This window comes from Lissotriton vulgaris, chromosome 4_1, assembly GCF_964263255.1.
Source record: "Lissotriton vulgaris chromosome 4_1, aLisVul1.2, whole genome shotgun sequence".
In the NCBI taxonomy this organism is placed as follows: Eukaryota; Metazoa; Chordata; class Amphibia; order Caudata; family Salamandridae; genus Lissotriton; species Lissotriton vulgaris.
The window spans coordinates 149,762,884-149,787,378 of record NC_141691.1 but is presented as its reverse complement, the minus strand read 5'-3'; the positions used below and the strand labels follow the sequence as shown (position 1 = coordinate 149,787,378).

The following is a 24,495-nucleotide window of genomic DNA, read 5'->3' as shown; positions in this document are numbered from 1 at the left end:
CTTTGCAGGCTAAGTGTCCTGGTGCAGAACTAAACAGAGTCGACATGGCACACATCCATCCCTGTGTGCCATGCCCACAAACACACTGCCCTGGCATACATCAGTCACCCCTCCAGCTGGGTGCACTATGCCAGTGGTGTGGGCACAGGTGCATGAGCCCTGTGCTCCTTCAGTACCCAGGGCCATTCCTGGGCACTGTAAGTGCAGGGATGCCATTAAGAGTATATGGTGCTGGGAGGTTGTCATTACGAACTCCACAGCACCATGATGGCTACACTGAAGACTGAGAAGTTTGATATCAAACTTCTCAGCATATTAAACCTGCACTGATGCCAGTGTGGGATTTGATGGAAAAAGCACGACAGAAGGCATCTTAAGAGATGCCCCCGAAACCTAACCAACTCCCAGTGTCCTGACTGCGTGGCTACCGAGGCTGCCACCACCAGACATGTTTCTGGACCCCTGGGTCGAGAGCTTGCCGCTTTCGGGGGCCTGAAACAATGCACATCCTGAGACGAGGTGTCAATCCTCCTCCCCAGGATGGGCAGGGGAAGCTTCAAAGGCATGCCACCTTTTGTGAGCTTCCCCAGGCCAATAGCCGTACTCAGCAACTGGCCCCCACCGGTTCTGACCCCCACTCTGGCGGGAAGACAGTCGGGAAACCCTCAGTGAGGAAATGGGGTGTGTCAGCCTCTGCCAACTCCACCCCTCAGGTGGGAGAGGCGAGGTGAAACACAACTCCGGGCTACCGCCATCTTGAAGATGGGGAGCCCTGCCCAATCAGTACTAGGCCCCTGCCTCCCGCCCACAGGAGAGAAGCAGGATAGGTGGTGTATTCACCCCAGGACAGGGACCCATTGGTCCCTGCCCTTGCCCCACCTGTAACTCCCCTAAATTTAGTATTTAGGGGCAACCTGAATCTTCCTTCCTCAGATCCCGATTTGAAAACAAGAAGAAGAACAAGAAGATCTGCTGTACAGCTCCTAACAAGAGGACGACACCAACTGCCTTGGCCCCAGAGCCTACAGGCCTTTTGATCCTTGAACCTGCTCCTGCTAAACCCCGGCGTCTCCTGCGGACAGCAACCTCGAAAACCCCGGATGGCCTGCCTGCCTTGCTCATCTAAAGACTGGGACTTTCATGAGCAGTGGTTCTGCTCAAACAGCAACAACCCCTGGGGCCAGCCGGGAACCGCGAATCCAGCACACTCTGCACCCGCCGAGCCCAGCCCGTGTCTGAGTGGACAAAGACCCTGAGGACATCCCCCAAGCGACTGACCCCGAATCCAGTGCCCAAAGACCCTCCTCGATGATCCTGACGATGCCTGCAGTCTCACAACAAGGGACCCCTCCAACCGCGACCAGCTGAGGGTAAGATTTCTGGACTTGTAAAGACACTGCACCCGGCGCCCCATAGCCCCTGTGCCCAACTCCTGGGTGTCTACCTATCCTCGAAGATCCAAACTTACCTCTCGAAGTGGTGGTTGCACCTGAAGAACTTCGCCCCAGAGCCTGCAGCCTTTGTTCGGTTTCCAAGTCACTCCTTGAATAACATTGGGCGCCCGAAGGTCCAAAAGCACCCTGCACCCAGCCGCCCGAGTGCCGCTGGAAGTACAGCAACTACCCTACTCTACTTCCCCACTTGCCCTGTGTAAGTGACCAGGAGCTCAGTTCCCACAGCCGCGTGGCCTGCCTGTTAGCAGCCACCAACCGAAGGGCCCCTATCCTCCATTGGATAACATTGAGCCTACTCACTCTGCACCCGGCTGCCCCTGTGCCGCTGAGGGTGTAACAACTGTACCTACCTGACCCTGGGAGACCCCTGAGTCTATGCCCAGAACCTTAACTCTGTCAGTCGGGTACTTACCCCAAAACGGATAACTCACTTTTCTTCCATAAGGTAACATTGAGTGATTTCAATCAAAAAGTGAGGAGTTTTGAAACTTTAGAATATTCATCTAAAATCAGCCAAATTCCGATTTACTCCCCAGTTATCAGGAGAGAACCCAGTGCTGTATCTTTCAGCCCGCAAAAATAACAGTTGATGGACAGAATGCAGCACAATGTCATACATTCACCCCAGTACAGAGATCTGGGCCTAAATCCATCGTTTTTTTGCACTCCACACCACCCCTGTTCAGACATGGCCATATGCAAATCAGCTCTGACCCTGTGCCTCATGGGAGCAGTCCAGCCCGAACTGCCAAGCCATGTCTTCCCTGGACCGGAATCAAGCATCCTAGGACCAGTTTCTGGCTATCAGCCGTCTTCAGCCAGGATAGCTTGACTCCAGTGGTGTGGAGAGCATGGGACTCACGTCTGAGCATACCCATCCCACTCAGGGTGACAAATGCAAAACAACAAGTGGATAAGTATACCGCTGATTAATTGGAAATGCATGGTAGTGAGATGCAAATCAAATCAAAACTACAGCCAGTAGGTATCTCAAATGCCAAGATGTGGCATCTAAAAAGTCATACTTTCTTTCTTGAAGTAAAGGACAAGATCAGAAGACAGTCAGGTGCAGGGGTTAAGATGATATGTGAAAGAGATCTGTGAATCCTTGGTGCTACAAGACAGCACCCATGCAAGGCTGAAAAAAGATAAACATCAGTTTAGGTGGGCCACTGTGGATATTCAAGCTCTCCTGCTTGGAGTCGGAGGTCCGCTCTCTTCTATAACTATGGTTTGAGATTTAAAGTAAAAAGCAGTAGCGCAGGCCAAACAATTAACTGGTCTAAACCTGCTTCAGAAATTGGCTCAGGAGCTGGTTAAGCAGGAATCAAGAGGAGGTGGTTAATTAAGTTAATACAGTCAGAGATATATAGGAAGCCATTAGCAAGATGCCAAGAGAGCACAAAGTCTGTTACTGAGCAGCCCTTAGGAGCTCCCTTCACCACATCAAGAAACCCAATATCTTGCCACTCCCGAGCTATTCCACTGTCCAGATCCAATCACATCAAACCTGAAGACAAATTCACCGAAGGATGAGGCAACCTGCCCATGAAACAAGCTCATTTACATTTAGAATCTTACTCAGCAAAACGTTGCTGCATCAGGATTGATCAAATAGTCACTGTTTTAGGGAAGCCTTAAAATTTTAAATGCTTTTCAACAGGTCTCCTCCGTCTACCCTGACAAGTATTGCAGTTCAATATGCTTTGCAGGTTCTCTTCCTCAGACAGCGAATGCAAGGATAGGATTCCACCTACGTGAACTGCCATCGACAGAATGTCAAACCATTTCATCAGAACAGGTGCACCACAATCTCCATTAGCAGGTGTCTACCTGGCGCTCTCAAAAGGCCACAAATCAACATGCTGGTGGTCTACGAAACAAAAGGCTCTATTAAAAGAGTAAATTAGTGAAATGTGAAAGGGCTGGAAGGAGATTTTCCTATAACCAAAAGAGTGCTATGATGGACCAGAGAGATTCAAAGAATTGTAATCAGTCAATACAAACGAAATCAAAGACCAAACACAAATGAGAAGTCATATAGGCTTAACTCAACAGGAGGAGGATCTGGAGATTATGGATATCCAATGACCTCAAAAGTCAAAAGAGAACCAATGGAATGTAAAGTTTAAGACAACTCGGATGAAGTGCTCACAGATGATAGGTGAGGGCAAGTTCAAATGTTAACAAGGCTATTTCACCCATACCCCCACATGCTATAAATGAGTTCACGATGAACAACCATGTACTGGATAGAAGACTATTACCCAATATATAGAGTATTACAAGTATGCTCTAGCAGGAGATACGATTTCCTTATGACCAAATTCTGAAACAAGCTTTTAATTAAATATAGAGAAGGCTGCATTAAATCAGAAACCCTAGAGATAATCAGGAACATATATCTAAAATGAAATTGTAGTTGGGTTACCTTTATTGAACTGAAGGTGGCTTAAAAGTTTAGGGCTTCATACGATCACTGTACTCCGAGGTGCTTTTAGAAATAGATAAATATAAAATGTATCCATTTCATGACTTGGTAGCAAACCTAACAAATGTAAGACAATGGTTCATGTCAGGTTAAGGTACACCAGGGATGGAGTACACGTCTATAGGGTTAGATGTAGACCAACTGTTTAAGATGTAATATAATGCATGATCAGCAACTCACAAGTTAGACCACTAGTTGTTTCTCTATATAATGACTGAAACACGGCTGGCACTTTCATGCTTCTGCTACTAAACATGAAACCAACCATTGGACGTTTTGCAGGAAATGTAAGACCTGGCTCTGGGAAAACAGAAAGTCATTAACCCGGTCAGTGGATGCTATGATAATCGAAAATGCAGCCAGCCCTCTTTTCCATACCATGGGCCAAATATACCAGATAACTACGTCTTATTTGTGGGTGCAACCAATCAGGACTAAATCTGGTGGTCGCAGTTTCTCTTACCTGGCTCCTAAGCTGTGGAACTCTCTCCCACTTTCACTCAAGACTTCTTGTTCCCTTCTCTCTTTTAGGAAATCCTTAAAAACTTTGCTCTTCTCCCATCCTCACTAAATTCCTATTGTCTAATCTCAGTATCCTATCAGCGCCAGGAAACTCACAATGACAGTGCGCTAAATAAATGCCTCTTAACATTAACATTTAAATAAGTTATGAATCATTTTTTATAAGATAAACTGTTTGCGGCTCCTTTTGTCCGCACAGAGAGAGCTCAATAGTGGACTGCCAGTATGTTTTCTCTGTCAACCTTCACGTGAGCTGTGTGGTACAGAGGAATTTTTCATTGAGTATTTGTCATAAGTGCTTGCGTTTATGCACTTCATGTAATAAGTCTTAAAATACAACAAAAGGTTTGAACAGGAAAAACATGTTTTAATTATGTTTTAACAATTAATTTCATATTACCTGACTCCAAACACCATTTCTATATCATTCGAAGCAGTGTTTGACTAAGCACCAATAAAGCAAGGTGACTGACCAAAAGAATATAGGATACAGGACCAGTTGTTACATCCTGCTAGACTCTACCCCCAAAAATTAAGCACAGTTTGCTCTATGTGTTATAATACTAGCACCCTCAAGTGGTCAGGGTAGCATGTGGACTTTCAGAAGGCTCTTTACAAAGTAAATAAATATCACGCTCATAAAGCACTACGACAACACTAGATATAGTGCGAGCTAATAAAAATATAACTGAGGCTGCTAGTTCTTCACCCCCACTTCTATTCCAATGACAGACAGACATACAGCTGGTAAACTGTAGTTGCACAATCCTAAATGTTTTCTAATGCGCATTCTTTGGGGCAAACAGTAAACTTGGGTGTCCACCACAGATCCAAAAGGGCTGGATCAATGCTGCATTTTCACATCAACAGTGACTGTAAATTACTTCCATTCGGATTTAGATAGACATCTAGAATCTGTCATGGATCTAGTAATTACGGGTCTAAGTTGGACATTAGGCAGCAAAGCTTGAGCCACAAAAAGAAAAAGAAAAAAAATCAATACATTTCATAAACAGAGTACCTTTAATTCGTTGTATCCCCTGCAGTTTTCCAAGTTTCCCTTCAATGGTACTTGTACAGGAGTGACAGGTCATGCCGTCCACCTTAATCTTCACTAGCACTTCACTGGCCTGGGCCAGGCGAGGGTCTTCCAAAGACGAATCGGTTTTCTCCAGGGCAGGAAGCTCCAGCCCCAGTCCTGGAATCTGCTGCATGATCCGGCTGGAATCGACTAAGCTGGGGATATAGGTAATGGAAGCGGCAGTGAGCTCAGAGGAGGTCTTCACATCCAGGACTCCTTGGACCTGTAACAGTTTAGTTCTAATCTCTTCCCCTGATAAGGTTGATAGAGCGGAGATGTTAAGAAAAGTTGTGTCTGTTGCCACCGGTTGAGGATTGGGAGAAGAAAGCGCAGCATCGAAGCCCATGTCCTCAATAGCATCTCGCAGAGACTCCTGACTCTGAATCTTTGGGTCATAAATGATGAAAGCATTCTTTTCTCCCAGGGACACCTGAGAAAGAGAGAACAGTGTGTGAAGTATTGGTACAAACATCATTTTATACATGTGCTACAGAAGACATCGGCCAAAGAAATTTCTTTAATACATTTGAAATATTGCTTGCCATTGCCACTTTCCACCTCTACTCCTAACAGACATGTCCACAAGAAATGAGAACATCTCCCAGCCTCCTTCATGCAAGCCCAACTAGTGTGTGTGACTACACTAGTTTTGTAGGGAACAGAACTTCTGTAGTGCGGAGCCACATCCCGCCGTTCTTCTGGTGAACTCACCAGCAACGAACTCTTACTATGTGGATATCGGGCAATTATTCACCCTACTTGAGCTCCCATGCTTTAGTCGGGCCCATAAGTCAGCGTTGCACTCATGTAAATACAACTGGTACAAAGTAGGCTTTATTTCAAAACCAGCACAAACGTCGAACTTGTCAAAAAAGACCATTGTAAGGCTCATAGGAATGAAAGAAAACAATTAGAGGTGAAATTGGCTGGAAGAATGTCAGCCAAGGAGAAATCAAACTGAAGGTAGTTCAACAAATAACTATGGGCCAGATGAAGGTGGACAATTACCGGTCGGTAATGGCCGAAATGAACGAATTTCGGCCGTTACCAACCGGTAATAGGCTTTTCGTATGTAGGGTGCCGAAATTAAGGATTCAGTATTTTACCGAATCTGTAATTTAAGGAATCAGTAAATTACCGATTTCTTAAATACCGATTCGTTAAATTACTGAATTCCTAATGTAGGGAGCACTTAAATGAGTGTTTATCCCATGTTAGGATTCGTTATTTACCACCAACTACAAGTTGGTGGTAAATAACGGAAAAAAAACAAAAAGCAATTTAATGCAAATTGCTTCAGTGCCATGCTGCAGACATACATGCCCTTAGGGCATGTATATCTGCAACATGTGCACCCATAAACAATTGAGGGGTGCAACAGGGAGTCAAAGTGACCTCCTGCCACCCTTCAATGTTTTCCCCCTTTTACCGAATCGTATTTACAGATTCGGTAATTGACATTCATTCCTATGGGCCTTCAGGACCATAGGAATGAATGGCAATTACCGAATCGGTAAATACCGATTTGGTAAATACCGAATCTTAGCGATTCAGTCATTTTTACCGAATTTTTAGCTACATAGCATTTACCGATTCGTAAATACCGAATCGGTAATATTCGGTATTTAGAATCGGTAAATACTATTTACCTACATCTAGCCCTATATTTGTTGGTAATCATCTACTCATCACCTTTGCTGGCAAAGGAAGGTTCATAGCCAGGCAAAAAGTAGCCTCATTAAGAGAATCTAAAACCAAATACACAATAATAGTATATTTAATGTGCGAAGGGCATACTCCTAACAGGAGGGGGACTTATCTAGTTATTAGGGGTCTTCAAAGAGTAGCTCAGGAGGTGTAGCCAAGCATTTCATTCAGAGAGTCTGTGCATATTAAAGAAGAGAACACTGCTAATCTCAAGAGCCTTAGAGTGACAGCCAGTCAAACCAATGACACGCCTCAGGATAATCAGATGCACACTCTGCCATCCTATGAGGTCTACATAATCCCCATCGGTCTCCAGTATCAATCTACCCAAGTCCCAAGGGGATTGGACATGTTGTAGGCCCTGCTTTATCAGTCACACACACAGTGTGCGACGAATGGGCCATGAAAGAAGAGTGACAACAGTAGCCTGAGCAGGAGCCGGTGCTGACCCACCGAAGTGTCAAACGACAGGAGGCAGAGTGAATTTATTTTTATTTCTGTGCATGCTCAAAGAGCGGAGGAGAACGGGGTATGGATACAGAGCTGAGACAATTAAGAGCCCCATCTGGATGTGTGCATGCAATTGTGCACATTTAGTGCCTGTGTGTGTGTGACATTGTGCTCCTCCATAATAAACTGCTTTGCTCCCTGAAAGCTTTGCCTGGTGTCAAGGACAACAGAAGTATAAGCTCCCTCTCCATCATAACGGTTTAATCTCTGCACAATTGTCTCTGTTGATGTCATAATCGTGCATATGGCATAACAATCAGACCCTCTTGGATTTCACGAATTGCAAAAAAAATCGCGAAATCGGCAGTTTTATTACATTTCAGCCTAACATGGCAGAATTTTGCACTTCCCCAGTCGCTTTTTTCTCTTTACACCACACCTTCCTGTTCAATTCCATGCAGTTTGTGCTACTAGGCCCGAGCCCGCACTGTCCCCCCCCGGCCCCCCCCTCCCCAGTCCCCTTTCCCTCTCTATAGACCCCCTTTCACTCATCCACTAGAACAGATTTCAATTTGCATTTATTTAGCGTACTTCCATCATCATTATTTTCAGCCCGTTGGCTAGACTCCCATCCTCCTTCCACCCCACCCCTTATATCGTGCTCCTTCGGCCACGGATAGGCCAGCTGCAGCTTCAAAGACACCGTGCAGGACACACGTCTCTCCCTGCTGCAGGCTCCAGCTGTGGTACATTGTTAATTTCCCATCTACTTTCTATGTCACAGACCAACATTCAGGAGTCACGTGTTGATGACATGTGTTCGTCTTGCACACATGAGGTTGGCTGCTCGGCCGTTGCCCACATATTCTGACAAGTGCTTGGTCCTTCCCAGTATGTGGATGAAGGTGGGAGCCAAACATTTAGTGTGATGTGGTCTGGATGGAATTACTGCAGCAAGCTCACTAAGGGCCAGTAGAATGCATATGTAACTCACAGCGCTCACTTAGTCTTAGAGGTCCAAGTACACCTAGAGGTTGACTGTGTTCCCATTGAAAGGGGACATGGATAGAAGATTGGTCTGGACTGTCCCTTTTAGAGCAGGGTGACAACTGATCTCAGTATGTCGGGCCATGTCTATAATGGCGGAGTGAGCAAAAAGTGATGAATTGGAAAGCCCCAGAGTAATTTTTAGTGGCTACAAATAATGTAAGCATTAGCATCCAAAACATTAAGGTTTTCCACATTTGGAATTCGTTCATCAATATGACAATCTCCTGTGATAACAGCAGAGCCAGTTTGTACAACAAAGAGTTCTTCTGTTGATCCCAGGCCAGTTTCCATTTGGTTTGGAGGAAGTAGTGGATAAGGAAGTAGGCGGATCGATCCGTACATTGTTCCAGAAGGAGACAATGGAGTACCAGGAAATCGTGGGTTGTTGTGACACCTTCTCCTTCTACCCTCTTGACTATCACTATTTTGCTCGGTCCAAATTGAAATACCAGGTGAAGTGGAAGACAGCACTGTTAATTGCTCAGAATGTTTGTGCCTATGGGTGCGAGGTATGTGTTCCATACTGCAGCACAGAACAGAAACGGTGTTGTTCCTGTGCACCAAAAATCCTCGTCACCGACTGTCAGTTTCAAGAGACTCCAGAGTTCCATTTTCTATTTGACCCAATTCAAGTATTCATTCCAGTCTTACATGAACCAACCCAACTGCCTCAAAATTAAGCTCGGTTCAATGGGCCCTCAGGTCTCTGGGCACCAACGCCACTGCACCTGCTGCACCAGTGGTAACTACATCCGTGTGGGAACACTAATACAATCATGATCAGGCAGAGCGGTATCCCATCTGGGGATACCACCGTCCTGGACTACTACTCGGAGCCATGAAGCGGACAACAGCTCATAAAAGTGTTTCAGAATCAGGCAGCGTGTTTCAAGGCACGCTGCCACTTTATGTGGCACAGCAGCTAGCCTCCCACAGCGTTCTGCTACTTGTAGTGCTTAATGTTCTCAGCCAAACTAGACAGCCGCCCAGTCCCACTGCCCTAATATCGGTCACCACATACCTCAGCTATACTCAACACAAAGGCGTAGTACTGGGTCTCAAGGGGGGTGATGGTGCCTGGACCTGGGTAAACAGGGCACGTACTGCATCGCCATTTAGTCGCCGGGTTGCACCTTAACTACACCATGTTCATATGAGGCACTATTAGCACTCCTAAGTATGTCCCTTTTAGCTTTTGCAGCACGCCAGGTGTTTTGCTGCATTGGGAACAGCGCAGATGGGGGCGGTCTCATTGTGCAGACTATTTACACATGCCTACTTCACAGCGGAATACTCTGTTAAATCAGTTTACATTGATTTAAGGCTGAAAACGAATGATTACGAGTGCAATTGAATGCTGCTAAATTTCCGTTATTATGGCGCAAAATTTCCATTTTTGTGCCACTAGATGTGCAAATCTATGCCGCAATATCCTGGGGTGTCTGAACAATAGATATCCTTGACCATTTTGGGCGTTCTGGAAGCCATTAAGAGCATGACTGGCCAACTTGTAGCCATCCCGGACAAAAGTAGTCGCCCCTCACACAAAAATGGCAATGCCTGAGAGTTGAAAGATAATTCAAGCGGAGTTGGGGCGACCTATTGCTGTGGTTATGTCCTTTTCGCTGGAGGGCATGTGATGATTTGGCTGTTATTTTATTAATTAGGGAGAATCATTTAATACAGATATCATTTATCCTGGTGATTCTTGTGGTAACCTCAACTGTATTGCTTGAGTGGTCACTACTTATAATCTTGTTTAGGTTGTGTCATATCCGGTCACTATTCTACAGTGATAAAATATGCGAGTAGCTCGTGAGGACGTTTCTTGAGCAGAAGTAGCTCTCACTACAGAAATCGTTGGAGATCCCTGTATCAGCCAATGATGTGAACGACGCCTAACAAAAATCGTCATTTCAGGTTGGGAAATATTTCTTGGGAAATGCACTAAGGTTTGTCTGCAGATACGGACAGGTTTGTGAGTTAACAGTAGGAAAAAACTATCTGAGGCTGTTGTACAATAGTTTCAGGGGAGAAGCGACTCTCTAAGTCTCCATCTTCATATACGGATGATGTACTGAGAGGACATGCAGAGACGGGACAATGGATTGCCACAAGTTGGCTAACATCTTATAATACACAAAGTAGTTTATAATTCCTTTAACAAGATAAGTTCATCCTATGCGTAAAATGAAGTTTTGTTTTGCTCTTAGATGTACCTACATCAAGGCTAGTTCCATGGCAGCTGTATAGTAATAGCAGGTGCACAGTAGCATTCCACAGCATCAGTCTCCTACAGATTCCCAGGAGCACTTACACCAGCATACCTGCACATTCATACAGAGTAATAAGGGTGGGGTGCGCTGAACCATCAGGTTTCAGGATGACTTATCTGGCTTCCGAAACATCTCTTGCAAAACCTAACAGGATCCAAACGCCTTAGTGTGAGATTTATTTATAAGCAAGGCACCACCCTTGTGAACTACCACATGCTGCTGCTGGGAGCACGAAGCAAGATTCCCATCTTGTGCCAAGCAGCTCAAGCCATTACTAACTAACCACTCATGGGTTTTCTAGAACAACCAATGCTGAGGCAGGAAGTCAGGTGGGTGACAGGACTTCTAGGGCATGGCGAGCTTGTCTTACGTAGGTCCTGTAAGCAGCGTCACCTCCGTGATATATCAAGGGTCATTGCAGGTAGACTTGCCTGCTTCATTAGTGAATACAAAAAATATCCTGCCTGTATTTGTTTTTGGTTGACGGAGTCTCTTGCCATCTTGACAACGCTCAATGGAGTCCTAAGGAGGCCAAGTAACAACAATGACTATCAACCCTACTGAGGGTCATGCAGATATATTCAACAAATATCCAAAAATTAGAAAACAAAATAAATGTTATCATTTTTATTATCAATATTGAATAAAAAATAATGTAAATAATATACAATCACATCTATATATGCTTGTAAATAACTAGACAGAAAAAAAATGATAAACAGACACCAAGAGAAAAAATGTCAAAACCTCTAGTCAAAACTTCCACACATACAATATTCATGCAACATCCAATTAAAACATTATAAAAACATCAAAAAGTGACAAAGTCTGGGGAACAAGAACTTATACAGTTTTCGGGAGGGCCTGAGAATATAATAAATGCTTCCGTTAGGATAGTTATGATGTAGTGTGTCTCGGTGTCCTGAGTTAGTGCTCTCTTTAATGACTTGTTGATATATTTCAAAACAATGACTGTGTACAGCAATCTCATCCTGATGGTCTCCAGAGCTTGCGCCACCAAGCATTTCGGTCAAGAACCCTACATTCAAGTCACACCGTCTTCAGGGCACTAAAAGCATAAGGTGATCAGAGGGTCTTGATGCTAACAGTAGTTAAATACTATCTAGTAGAGGAGACTTGACGAGTCTAGGAGCTGATGTGACGAGATGCACAGGAAAGGATAGAAACCTCACATATGGAAAGTCTTCCTGTATTTACCTTGGCAGTACTGGCAAGGAGGCTTTAGCACACAAGTTTTTAAGTGCGATCACCAGCCAGCCAGAGCCCTCACTTCTGAGCGCCTCTGGCAGAGGTCTGGCTCCAGTGTCAATACCGGAATCCTTGCAAGAAAAAGACTGGCTGCAGAGTTGAGACAGGAGCAGCAGCCAACCCAACAACCGAGCGTGACAGCAGCAAAGCGGCAATTTATGAATGAAGCACCTGACATGTCAGCAGCATTTTAAAGGCTAGCCCAGTGGTAAGTCAAGTGACCATTCAGAGCCTGCAGTTTGTTATGGTGGTGAGGAGGACTGTGGCCGTGATCCCATTTGTAGGAACTGGCAACTCTGAAAAGTTCTTGGTTCTATTTGATGTAAGTTCAGTCTGTCGGTTAATGCTCTTCAATTTCTGATGATTTGCAGCAGTTTTAATATGTTCTTAGACTTTCTTGTTGCTCAAATGGGCCCAATTTCTGATGTTTATAGGTTTACCTCATCTTCATTGATTGATTTTTGCTCGCGATAAAGTGTCACTCACAGTCACTAATAATTACAATGAAATTATGACAATGTCACACATAAGCAATCTGAAACCATGGCAGCTGTTGTGTCGAGACCTTGGTTATTAATCGTCCCAACATGTGAGCAGAGATCAGGCCGTTTGGCAACATGCAGCACGCACAGTCCGCAATAATTAGAGCACACAAAATTGGTGTTAATTTGTGCTCACTTGTGCCGGCCATGACACCGTGCGCATGCCCATCACCATTTATTTGGGCGAAACCAAAAACATGGACGTAGTCGGGGGGGTCTCAGATTACCCCAATGACTAGTCATCCTGATCAGCGATACCCAACAACAGATATTTCGATGAGAGATACAAGAGTCCTCCCCAAAAATGAGTTTTAACAATTATAATGAAAACTTTACTTGAGAAGAAATCACCACACCTTCATAAGATATGTCATTGTCAGACAGCTTATCAAAACGTCAGCGATCCCAGGTGCAGTTCTAGCAATGATAGTCCCGTAGACTACTGGACGGCTCAGGGTTCTTTCTCAGGTTATATTGAGTGTGGTTGTCCCGGCATTCACTGTCATCTTCCATGATCCCCGGAGTCCCAGACAAACCTCGACTGACATTAGGAGACTGTGAAGATGAGTCCACACCTCCAGCTCTCAGTCCTTCAACATCAGCTTCTGACCATCCTTCCCAGACTGGATCACAGAATCCTCCATCCTGGCGACTCAGCTCCGCTTCAGGATACCCATGATACTTCTTGAAGACCGACACATTTCTGGTGACCTGCTCCAGGCCTCTTGACTGCAACTTGCTTACCCCGAATTTGGACAATGCACCAGGGATCTTTTTCAAACGGAAGCCTGAACTTGCTGCCTGGATGTTTGTCTTGGATTAGGGCCAAGACTCCTACTTTGAGACGTTAAACTTCCGCTCTGTGCAGTTTGCCGACTTGTTCATTTAACTTTTTTCTCCTGCACTCAACATCGTGGGTGGTGTGGAATAGAGTCACTCACAACTCTCCCCATTGACAAATGTCCTGGAGCACGACCAGTGGATGTGTGGGAAGTTTGCCGGAAACCTCTAAGAAAAGAATATATGGACCGTTCCACTGTCACCATTTGCCACTGCTTCGTGGATAACCATGTTTAAAGTCCTCATGAAACGCTCAGCTTCTCCATTTGCTTGTGGCCACTTTGGCATTTTCTTTTTGTGCACAACTCCTAGTGATGTCAGGCATGATGCAAATTCCTGCCCCTGGAAGGGAGGACCATTGTCAGTTTTGATCTCTCTGATAAGTCCATGGATAGCCATTACCTTTTCCATCTTAGGTATAACATCTCCTGCGCTCAGTGATGACAACACATCTACCTCCGGATATTTCAAATAGTCATCTACCACTACCATGGAATGTCGGCTATCAGGAAGGCTTCCAAAATCCATGCTCACACTCGTCGCCTTTCCATCGCAATCGGCGCTGGAGGATTCGGTTCACCGACACCACAGACACGATCTCACTACCTCTTCAACTTTTGTCATCCATGAGTGGGAACCAGACTTTTGGTTTTCACCATTCTTTGGTGGCCTGCATGAGCTAAACCAACCACTCTATCCACCAAGGTTGAGAGTATGACCAATCTGTGACCTCGGAATAAGCACCCATTCGGATAGGCACTCAGTTCATGCCTCACCTGATACAGGCTCTCAATCACTTTCCGGGCCTCAGGAGTGAATGTTACCTATTGACTTCTGAGAACATGCCATTTGTTGGTTTTCACTGCCTCCAATGCTTTCTGTAGACAGTCATCCTGGATAGCTTCTTGGCACAATTCTCCTAGAGATATGGGCAACGCACATGATCGATCTGCTACATAACAAACATATTCCTCAGTTTCCTATGCATTCTCCATCTCGTTAAGCACAGCTTCTCTGGGATGACGAAACAAATAGTCTGCTGGGTTGCTTAATCCTGGGTAGGACTCAATTTTGCAACTGTATTCCTGCAACTGCAGCATCTATTTTTCGATGCAAGGGGCTTTGACACAGTTCCTGTAAACAACGGGATAAGAGGCTTGTGGTCAGTGGCAACCAGGAATGGTTTTCCATAAACATATAAGTAAAAGTGTTGACATCCCCAATGCATGGCAATCACCTCTTTTTCCATTTGTGAATATCTTTGTTCTGTAGCAGTCAATAACCTACTCGCAAAGGCCACTGGAGCCTACTCATCTTCTTTCCTTGGCCATTGTAGGACAGCTCCTAATCCTTTTGGGCCGGCATCGACAGCGACTTGAGTTTGCTGTTGGGGATCTAAGTATCTCAGCGTGGTGGTGCTCGATAATGCATCCTTGGTAGCCTGGAAGGCCATCTCCTGTTCTGGACCCCACAGAACAGACGCTTTTGTCAGCTCTCTCATTGGCGTGGTCAATAAGGAAAGGTCCTTGATGAACCTACAGCAGTAGTTTGCCATCCCCAGGAAGCTGCACATCTCCGTCACATTGGTGGGAGCTGGGGCTTCTTTGATGTCTTTTACCTTTTCAGGGTCCGGAGCCACTCCTTCTGCTGAGAATATGTACTCAAAGAACTGTAGCCTAGGAATTCACGTTTGTTTCTATGTAACGTCAGTCCGGAGTCTTGTATCCGTTGAAGCACTTGCCTCAGCCGACCGCTGTGTTCCTGTATGGACTTTGCGTGGACAAGAATATCATCACTGACATTAACTACTCTTGGGAGATACGCGAGAAGTTCTTTGATGGTATTTTGGAATACCTCTGCTGCATTCGATATCCCAAGGCTCAACCTCTTATATTGTCGCAGGCCGACAAGCATTGAAAATGTTGTGATGTATCAGAACTGTTCGTCGAGAACGAGTTGATGATACCCAGCCCGAAGGTCAAGCTTTGAGAACCAGCTGGCTCCACTTAGTTCCCCTATCAGGTCATCAATGGTTGGGGTAAGAGGTCTTTCTCGCTTGATCGCAGCATTGGGGATTCTCATGTCCACGCAGATTCTTACTTCCCCCGGCTGTTTGGGCTTTCTCGCAGCAACAATTGGGGATACCCATGGGGTAGGGTCTTCCACTTTTTCAATGATCCCTGCTTCTTCGATTTTGCTCAGGTGAAATGCGACTTGCCTGTGTCGAAGGGCCACTGGTTGCACCGACGGATCAATGTGTAGATGTATCTGTTTATCACATAAGCACCCAATGCCATTGAACACTTTCGAGAATCCCTCTAGGATTTGAATCACTTTTCTGTGTATTCCGAAGGTAAATGTGACAATGCCCAAAGCTTCTGCTGATTTACACCCCAGCAACATTCTATGTCCTTCCTCCATCACATACACTAGTGCCGCCACCTCTTGTGTGTCATAGGCGATGGTGGTCCTGAACTTCCCTCGGATGGACAGCGGTTTGGTTTGACCATACGCAAAAACCTTTATCTTGGCAGGTATTAGTGGTGGAGGAGGTGTCATCTCTTGGTAGGCCTCAAGTGACAGGATGTTTATGGTAGATCCGGTGTCTATGATGGCAGTTGAGGGGCGCCCTCCTACTAGGACTTGGTACTGTGGCAGGCGATTCTGTGCCATAGATGCTGACCCTACAGTAGACACTGAGTGTACCATGTGTTCTTCTCGATCGGCATCATCCATGTCACTGTTTTGTTCCTGAGACTCTGGAATCATGTTCACTTGGGATCCCGCAGCCTGTCCTTTGCTGGATCAGCATACTTTCATGAAGTGATTGATTTTTCCACATGCCGTGCACCTCTTTCCTTTCGCTGGGCACTCTGACAGCCTATGCGACGGTCCTTCGCAGTATCCACATGATTGTACTCTGGTGCCTCTTGTCCGAAATGGTGACACCATGGCAGTTGGGGCAACTACATTCACAGGCTCATTTTTTATGGGAGTTTGGAGAGCAGCCTCCATGTGTGTTGCCCTTGCTTTGGAGAGTTCCTTTGTTCTTCCTAGGGTAAGTATGTCTGCCAGTGTCTTCCCAAACTCCTCCAGGATTCACTCCCTCAATTTTGCCGAGGCACACCCCTGAATAACTAGGACTCGTATCTCCTCTGTCTCATCTTGAAACCCATAGGTACTTGCTAGTTCTTTTAAACACACATGGAATACATCTAGCAACTCTTCAGGCAGTTGTCTCGCTTGTCTGAACACTAAGCGTTCATAGTCTTCATTCGCCATGGGCTCGAAGTAAACGTTAAGGGCTGTAATGAGCGTGAGGTGAGTCTTTAGCGCTGCCTATGCCATTGACTTGGCTATTTTGTAAACCTCTTTCCCACCAAGATGGAGGATCATTGCATGCTTCTGGTCATCTTCAACCTTTATGGCCTCAAAGAAGAGGAGCACGCGCTCCAACCATTCCTTCCACCTCTAGGCTTGAGCAGATGGGACCCCTTCTACCACGGATGGCTATATGGCTCGGATGTGAGACATGTTCTGTGTGCTAACATCGCTGGTATATCACCTGGGCGATGCTTGCTGTGGCCGAGCTGTGATACAGTTGTGTGGGTGCCTTTGCGCTAATTTGCTGCTACTCACCGTTTTACTCAGGGGCGTAACACAGGGCCCCGCAGCCCCCGCAGTGCGGGGGGGGCACGCGCTCCAGGGGGCCCCTCCCTCTGCGGAGCCTTCATGAATGGCGAGGTCAGCCACCTCGCCATAAATTCAATGGTGCACGCAGCCGCGCACACCACATCCATGCGGCCTCTTTATTCATTGAATGGCTGGCGCAGGGGAGTAACACAGGCCCCCCCCTCCCTTCTTGAACCGTGAACCTTTCTCCGTGGTGGGGGCCCCCGGGCCCGTCCTCCAGGGCAGGGGCCCCTTCACTCAGCTGAGCCTTCATGAATGGCGAGGTCAGCCATGAAGTCGCACATCACATCTAGGCGGCCTCTTCATTCATTAAATAATGCCGAGCGCACGCCCGACGGCCTCTTAATTAATTACATGGTTGGCGCGGACGCCCGGGCCCTGGCCCCGCCTTCTGAGGCTGTTTATGATTAAATGGTGCACGTGCGGAAGCGTGCACAGTTGTTTCCGGCCGCGTTTGCGCCATCGTCTTTAGGGTAGCAGTTAGTGTAGGGCTGGTGACCTGTGACCACGTGTGACTTTTGATACCCATCCCATGACACAGCCAGAGACAGGCCTCTGCTGCTAACTTGCTCACCTGCTTTGCCCGCCGGCTATCTGCCTGGTTCGTCCTCCACCTGTTGGCTCTCCCTTGTCAATCTGCTTGAGGGGGAGTTCCGGCGGCAGCCGAAAATGTGGAAACCTTTCCCCTCTTCATATCTGGAGCGAGGCCCTGTTGGTTGCAGTCTGTTCACTCCCTACTCTACAGGTGTGACCGATGTGAGCAGAGAGGTGAGGGGGCAGGGGTTCAGACTCCGCTGTGCTGCGCGTGGCAGAGAGCGGGGAGGGGAACAGCGTTTTTGTTGTGGGCCGTGGTGTGTCACTTATTTGTTCGGTGCTTGGTTTAGGTTTTATTGCTGGTTTTGGGTAAAGTTGACGTAATGACAGTTGTTTTCCCGAGGCAGCAAGTGGTGCTATGGTGTACTTTTTTGGGATGTTTACATGGCACCACCATATTAGAATTCTAAATCCCCTGCTATGTGGTGAATTGTTTAATTCTTCTATTGTGCTTTAATTGAAAAACACACGCACCTCTATACCATATTGCTGGTAATTACAATGTTAGTCATGTTAAATTTTTAATTTCCAGAACTTTGCTTGCCCATACATATAGCTGCATTGTACAACTGCATATGCCCAGATACTTTGAACTGCTCAATTGTTAGGACTTTTCAGGGGTCTCAAGAGGCGTGTATTCAGTGGCACAAAACCAGTGGCAGCAATAAAGCTTTCTCACACCCCTCTGCTTAACTCAAAATACCTGAACCTGGGGCCTGGCTACAGCAACACACAACCTCCAGGCAGTCCCCCCAAATAAGGACACTAGTTAAGTGCCCTTTTTGTCACAGTTTGAAGGTTTGTTTAGAGTTTCTTGTTGCACAAATTAGTGTAATTTCTGCTATTTATATGTTTCCCCCATCTTCAATGCTTGATTTTACTTGCATAATCGTTCAATGTCACTCATAATTACAATGAAATTATGAAAATGTAACATAGGCAATCTGAAACCTTGGCAGCTATGTATTTCATTTCGGAGCAGCCGGGCCGGCCAACTCGAGGGCACTGGGTGAGGGAGAGGACCCTGCTGCATCATGCAGTCAGGAGACGGCCGTCCGGTGAGAGGGTGGTCCTCACCAGTGAAGAGTCACGCCGGCTCAGTAAGCCTGGGGGAAGAAGAAGAACAACAACACAAACCAAGAGGATTGTGGTTTGGGCTTTCAGGAACTGTGCTTCAAGGGATTCTGGGAGGAGAGACGATACGTAAGTGATCAGGTAACAGGAAAGTGGTGCATTTTCCAGTAAGGGCACATCAGTGCCACACACGGTGAAATGCTGTTTTCTGTATTTGTAGCAACAGTTGCAGAATGGTCATCCTCACCAGTAGTGGGGGCTGTGTCTGGTAGAACCAGCGGTATGTAACTGTGCTGCTGCTGCATCGGGGTTTCACGAACTTTCGCCCACATCGATGTCTGCTGTTGACATTATGTCACGGTCTGTGTCGCACCTGAGCTTTACTTGACCATTATAGTGGTTCTTCTGGTGATTACCCATCCCAGACTGGGTTGCTTTTGATTGCAAGCAGACACCTACTGAGATTCTCAGCAGATGGCGCATTGAGTGTACAGCCTTATTTCCAGGTAGGGGTGCGTTGTACGCTTCTTGTGAACATGCACTTATCTGAAGGTGGGCATTATGTATCCATAGGTGGTGCGTGTGCACACACCACTCCTCTGGAAGTGAGCAGCTGAGCTCTGCACACATCGCCTCTGTGTACATATTTTTGTCAGATTGACACCTTGTGTATAGTGAACGCTCCTCAGTTTATGGACACTGTGTGTCCGCAGCACCCTCTGTAAAGGTAAAGTGGGGCTCATCCTCTTGCTAATGAACTCCCTGGGACCTTTTGTTATTCATAGGTGGGCACACATTTCCAGATGGGAACCTTTGACATTGCAGTCATCTGCATATAAGCATGCTGCGTACGCAGCGCTTATTCACAGGTGTCCCACTATCTGTGCACAGCGCCTCGCTACAGCCAGGGCACCTCTACTACAGAAGGTGCATCCTATGTAAACCGCAACTCCCCATAGAATAGAACCTGCACCAAAAGGGCTTTAAAAATATAGGGAACTGTACACCGTTTTTCCCTTACTCTAAAAACCTTTCTAAGGTGAAGGAGGGCCAAATATGAAGGATGGGCTCTCTGGGTGCCAGGGAGGGGTGAATAGAGAGTGAGAGGAGGTGAACACAACGAAATGATGGCAGCTACAATTAGACGATAAGCAATGGGGCTTCCCACCCTTGGTGGCACCTACACAGACTGGAAGCAGGGTGGCAGCAAAGGAGAGGCAGACTGACCATTGCCCAAGAGGAGGCGGTATCCCCATGCCAGGGAGGGCACATGAAGGTCGTCCGGACTGGGATAGTACAGGAGGAGGGAGATTCAGTCCGAGATTTGGAAGTGTGACAGGTGAGGTCTAGGCCATGCATGCATGCAGGATGGCAATCCATGATGGTGTGAGTGTAGGCAGGGTTAGTGCATAGTGATGGCACACCAGACGCTGCCGGCAGTAAGTTTCGAAATGTACAAATGTAAAAAGGGATGGGTAAAGAAAAATTGAATTTTGTAAGGTATGGAACTCGTCAAAAGCTGTATGAGGTAGGGTAGTTTGGCTGGAGACTAATGAGGGTCTGCTTGTGCTACATATGTAGGGATTTATTTATTTATAAAGTTTCATATAGCGCACTTGCACATTTGCAGGCCCGGGGATTTTTTTTAGTTTGCAATGAACGTTTGACATGCCTGTTTTAATTAAAACATCAGTTTATAAAGCTAACAGTGGTACCCAGAAAGTATGTGTAGTTCTCAGAAAAACGGTGCACAAGGAGACCGCTATATATTCATTGTCGGGTATGAGTGTTTCACGCTGGATTAGAATTTTCTTTGCATTGTGATGTTTGTCATTATACGTACCACAATGCAAAAAAAGGAAAGAAAAAAACCAGACCAAGGCGAGACACAGTGAATAAGTAGAAAACACTTTACCCCCCTCCACCCCCACCCATTACAAGGCACTAGGGTAGTGCCCTTTCATTTCCCTCCCTACATCCCCTCTGACTAACAATCTACTCCTGTGTTTCTGGGCCTCTTTTCTCAGCCCTGCATACAAGGTGCTCATGAATGACACTATTAGGCAATATCATGAGAGAGGGGTGTAGGTGGTGTACTGACATGGAGCAAGGAAATAGAGAAAGAGAAATTAGGGGAAACACCTTGATAAAGGGACAAATAGAAAAAGTGAATATGAGCGAAAGAAAAATTAAGAATGTGAAATAGCAGATGGGTATATAAAGAAAAACTGGAAGGAAAGAAACATGAAATGAGATAAGGGGGAAAAAGGCAGGAAGGAAGGGTGAAAGGAATGATGAAATAATTAATGAATAGAGTAATGGAAGAATTGATAGAGGGAATGTTGAAATGATGGCTGGAAGACTGAAAGATCAATTGTTTCAAGGGTGAATGAATTGAAGAATGAAGAATAGATAGATGGGGATGAGTGAAGGATGTATAGTTTAAATAATGTGAAGAGTGATCCATGGATATAATGATTGATGGATACATGAAAGAAAGGCTATACATATGTATTTATGAAAGCACTACAGTCTTCCGCTTGCATCAACCTATCGGGGATGGTGCACAGTAGTGGGATATGAGAATGTCACACATGGCATTCTGAAACCTTGGTAGCTATGACTCCAGCAGCCCCCGTTTTTTAAGCCTCCAGAGGCCCCATCAGGGCTGTAGCGCACACAGGCAGCACTACACTCTCTCGCCGGCGTTAGTTGCACCATTGAATTGCCTCATAACAGTCCTACGTCATAAATTGTACATTTACTGCTGTAGTATGAGAATGCATTTCATGAAAAGGAATATAAAGTAGGGTTGCCAAAAGAAAAATGCCATCCATGTGTTTAAAGAACCTGGAAAGACCTCGTCTTGGCACTAAATAGGGTTATAAAAATAAAAAAGTATGCATTCATTTGCAATGTGACTTTTCTGTCTTTGTTCCCCTTAATTATCAATCATGGATCTCATCATTCAGGCAGCCCCAGAAGACAATTAAAGTGCATTCTATTTATATTTGCTGTTAGAAGTATGCACAGATAAGTGCTAAAAATATGGGTTTAAGTGACTGCTTGTTTTTGTTGGTGGGGCAAAGTGGTAGGTGGTGTGCCCGGCCGCTGGGGGGGGGGGGGGGGCCTCATTGTACTTTGCAGGGGGGCCCCCTCAAGTTTCGTTACGCCACTGGTTTTACTGTTGGCTGTGCCTCCACTGGACCAGACACCTGCAGCCTGATCTGTAGCCAGGACACAATGGTGGAGCACCCGGTCCGTCCAGACTGCGCTGTGAGCAGTTCCTACCTTTTCACGGATAGCCTGTGGGTGTGGCACTTCAAGTAGCATGAGCACCACGCACATGTGAGAATGTGCGCAGCTGCCGCCTACAGCCAAGTGGTCTCTTCACCAGCCTCGTCACCAAATGTTGTGTCGGGACCTTGGTTATTAATCATCCCAACATGTGAGCAAAGATCAGGCAGTTCGGCAACATGCAGCACGTGTATGCCGCAATAATTAGAGCACACAGTATTGGTGTTAATTCGTGCTCGCGTTTTCCGGCTCCGACACCGTGCGCACGCGCATCACCATTTATTCAAGACGCCCGCGTAACGCAGGTGAAAGCAAATACATGGACGTAGTCAGGGGAGGTCTCAGATAACCCCAATGACATCGCGATGGGCAATAGCCAACATTAGATATCGCTATGAACGATACAACAGCAGCCATGACTCAATAAACAAACAAAAAAGGGAAAAATGATCAAATAAACAAGAGCTGAGAGGGCACAATTAACAGTAAAAAGGAGAGTCTTTAGTTTCCTGTAAAATAGATTGTAACCAGGTGACCGGGACAATGTCTAATAGTAAGGGCGGCGGCAGAGAAGTTTCCTGGTGGTCTGTTCATGATGAAGATATGGTTGCTCCTTCTTCACAGGACGAGCCTTTTGCTTGGGGAACCCCGTCGCAAGAAATACAACACGGCCCCTTTAACTGGCCGACGGAATAGGACGCCGGGACTGCCCATCGTGACGTATCCTTCCTCTCATTGGATAAAGCCCCGGAACCTTGGAGGTCGGCGTGTGACGTCACCTACAGGGGAGGAAGCCGCGGAGAGGAAACCGAGGAGGAAGAACGCCGGAGAGACGAGGAAAACGCCACGCCAGGACGAGAAGCAGACGAGGCTGGAAGAGGGGAAGCCCTGTCCGAAGAAGACGTGCCAGGAGGCCAACGAGACCGCGCAGCGCCGTGCCACACTCCCAAGGGAGGAGTGTGGCTACGACAGGTACGGGATAAAATCTCGAACTGGGTGGGACGGCGGGGACATTCACCCGCGGTAAAAAGCCTCTCAACCCCTTAGTATCCTGCACTACCCTTCCCCGTTAAAAATCCCCTCCCTCACGCCTGTCACTTAGCCTCGGTAAACGCCTGAAACACTTGAAGGTGTCCCTCACTCCCTGGTACCCCGGAAAGGAAAAGTATAGGACGTGGCAGTAATTGGTCCTTTTCTGTTGTTTTATTTCCGGTATATCTGATGCGAGAGGTCCTTCGGGAAGAAGAGCCATCCTGACCCGACCCGCTCTAGAGGAAAGAACACCCCTCCACAGTCGGCACCACGGATCCTGCCGGTTTTGCAAATGAAAGACTAACTTTGCGCAAAAAGAAACTTTATGTTAAAATAAAACCCTCGTTACCAAGGCACCGTGTCCAGTCCATTCCTGACCCCCCTTTACAAGTGGTGTCAGAAGTGGGATCGCCTGACCCCCACCAGCAATCACTGATGGATCAAGTAATCCAACATCTTATCGAAGGACAAGACAAGCTGGAATGGGCTATAAAAAATCAGATTACAGTAGCTGACGCTGATCGGGAACTGTTCAAGAACGCTCTTAGCGCCCAGATAGAAGGTCTACAGAAAGTGGCCCAGACCCAAGTACTTGGAGCCGACCGTAGAGCCGGAAGTCCCCATCCTTCAGGTGTATCACTACAAAAATATGTTCCTGGGGAAGACCCGGATGCTTTCCTCTCAAATTTTGAGAGAGCAGCCCAAGCGTGTGGCTGGCCCCCAGAGAAATGGCCCTTTTTCTTAGCCCCTTTGTTATCTGGGGAAGCTCAGGCCGCCTATCAGGTGGCTAATCATGCCGGCAATACCCCTTATGCAACTATTAAGGAAGTTATCCTGGATCGCCTGGGATTAGATCCCGAGGCTTACCGCGTCCGGTTTAGAAAGGAAAGAGGAGTGGCTGGGGAAAACCCCAAAACCCTGTATCTAAGACTGAAGATGGCGGCAGAAAAATGGTTAAAGCCAGGCCAAAGAAGTAAAGAGGATGTTATGGACAGCATAGTCTTAGAACAATTCATGGAGGCGTTGCCTTACGGAACTCAAAGGTGGCTACGCCAACACTCTGGTTTAACCGTAGCCCAAGCTATTGAAATGGCTACCAATTATTCACGAGCCCAACCCAGAA

At 46.5% G+C, this 24,495-nt stretch overlaps 1 protein-coding gene across 3 annotated transcripts in view; it reads right to left on the bottom strand.

Moving 5' to 3' along the window:
* ATP7A (ATPase copper transporting alpha) overlaps positions 1-24,495 on the bottom strand; it is a 568,605-nt gene that overhangs the window by 252,894 nt on the left and 291,216 nt on the right. For all 3 annotated transcript variants that reach the window (XM_086918413.1, XM_086918412.1, XM_086918414.1), the window contains exon 3: positions 5,489-5,978. In XM_086918413.1, coding sequence (XP_086774539.1) covers positions 5,489-5,978 — 490 coding nt within the window. The remainder of the gene's footprint in view (positions 1-5,488; positions 5,979-24,495) is intronic.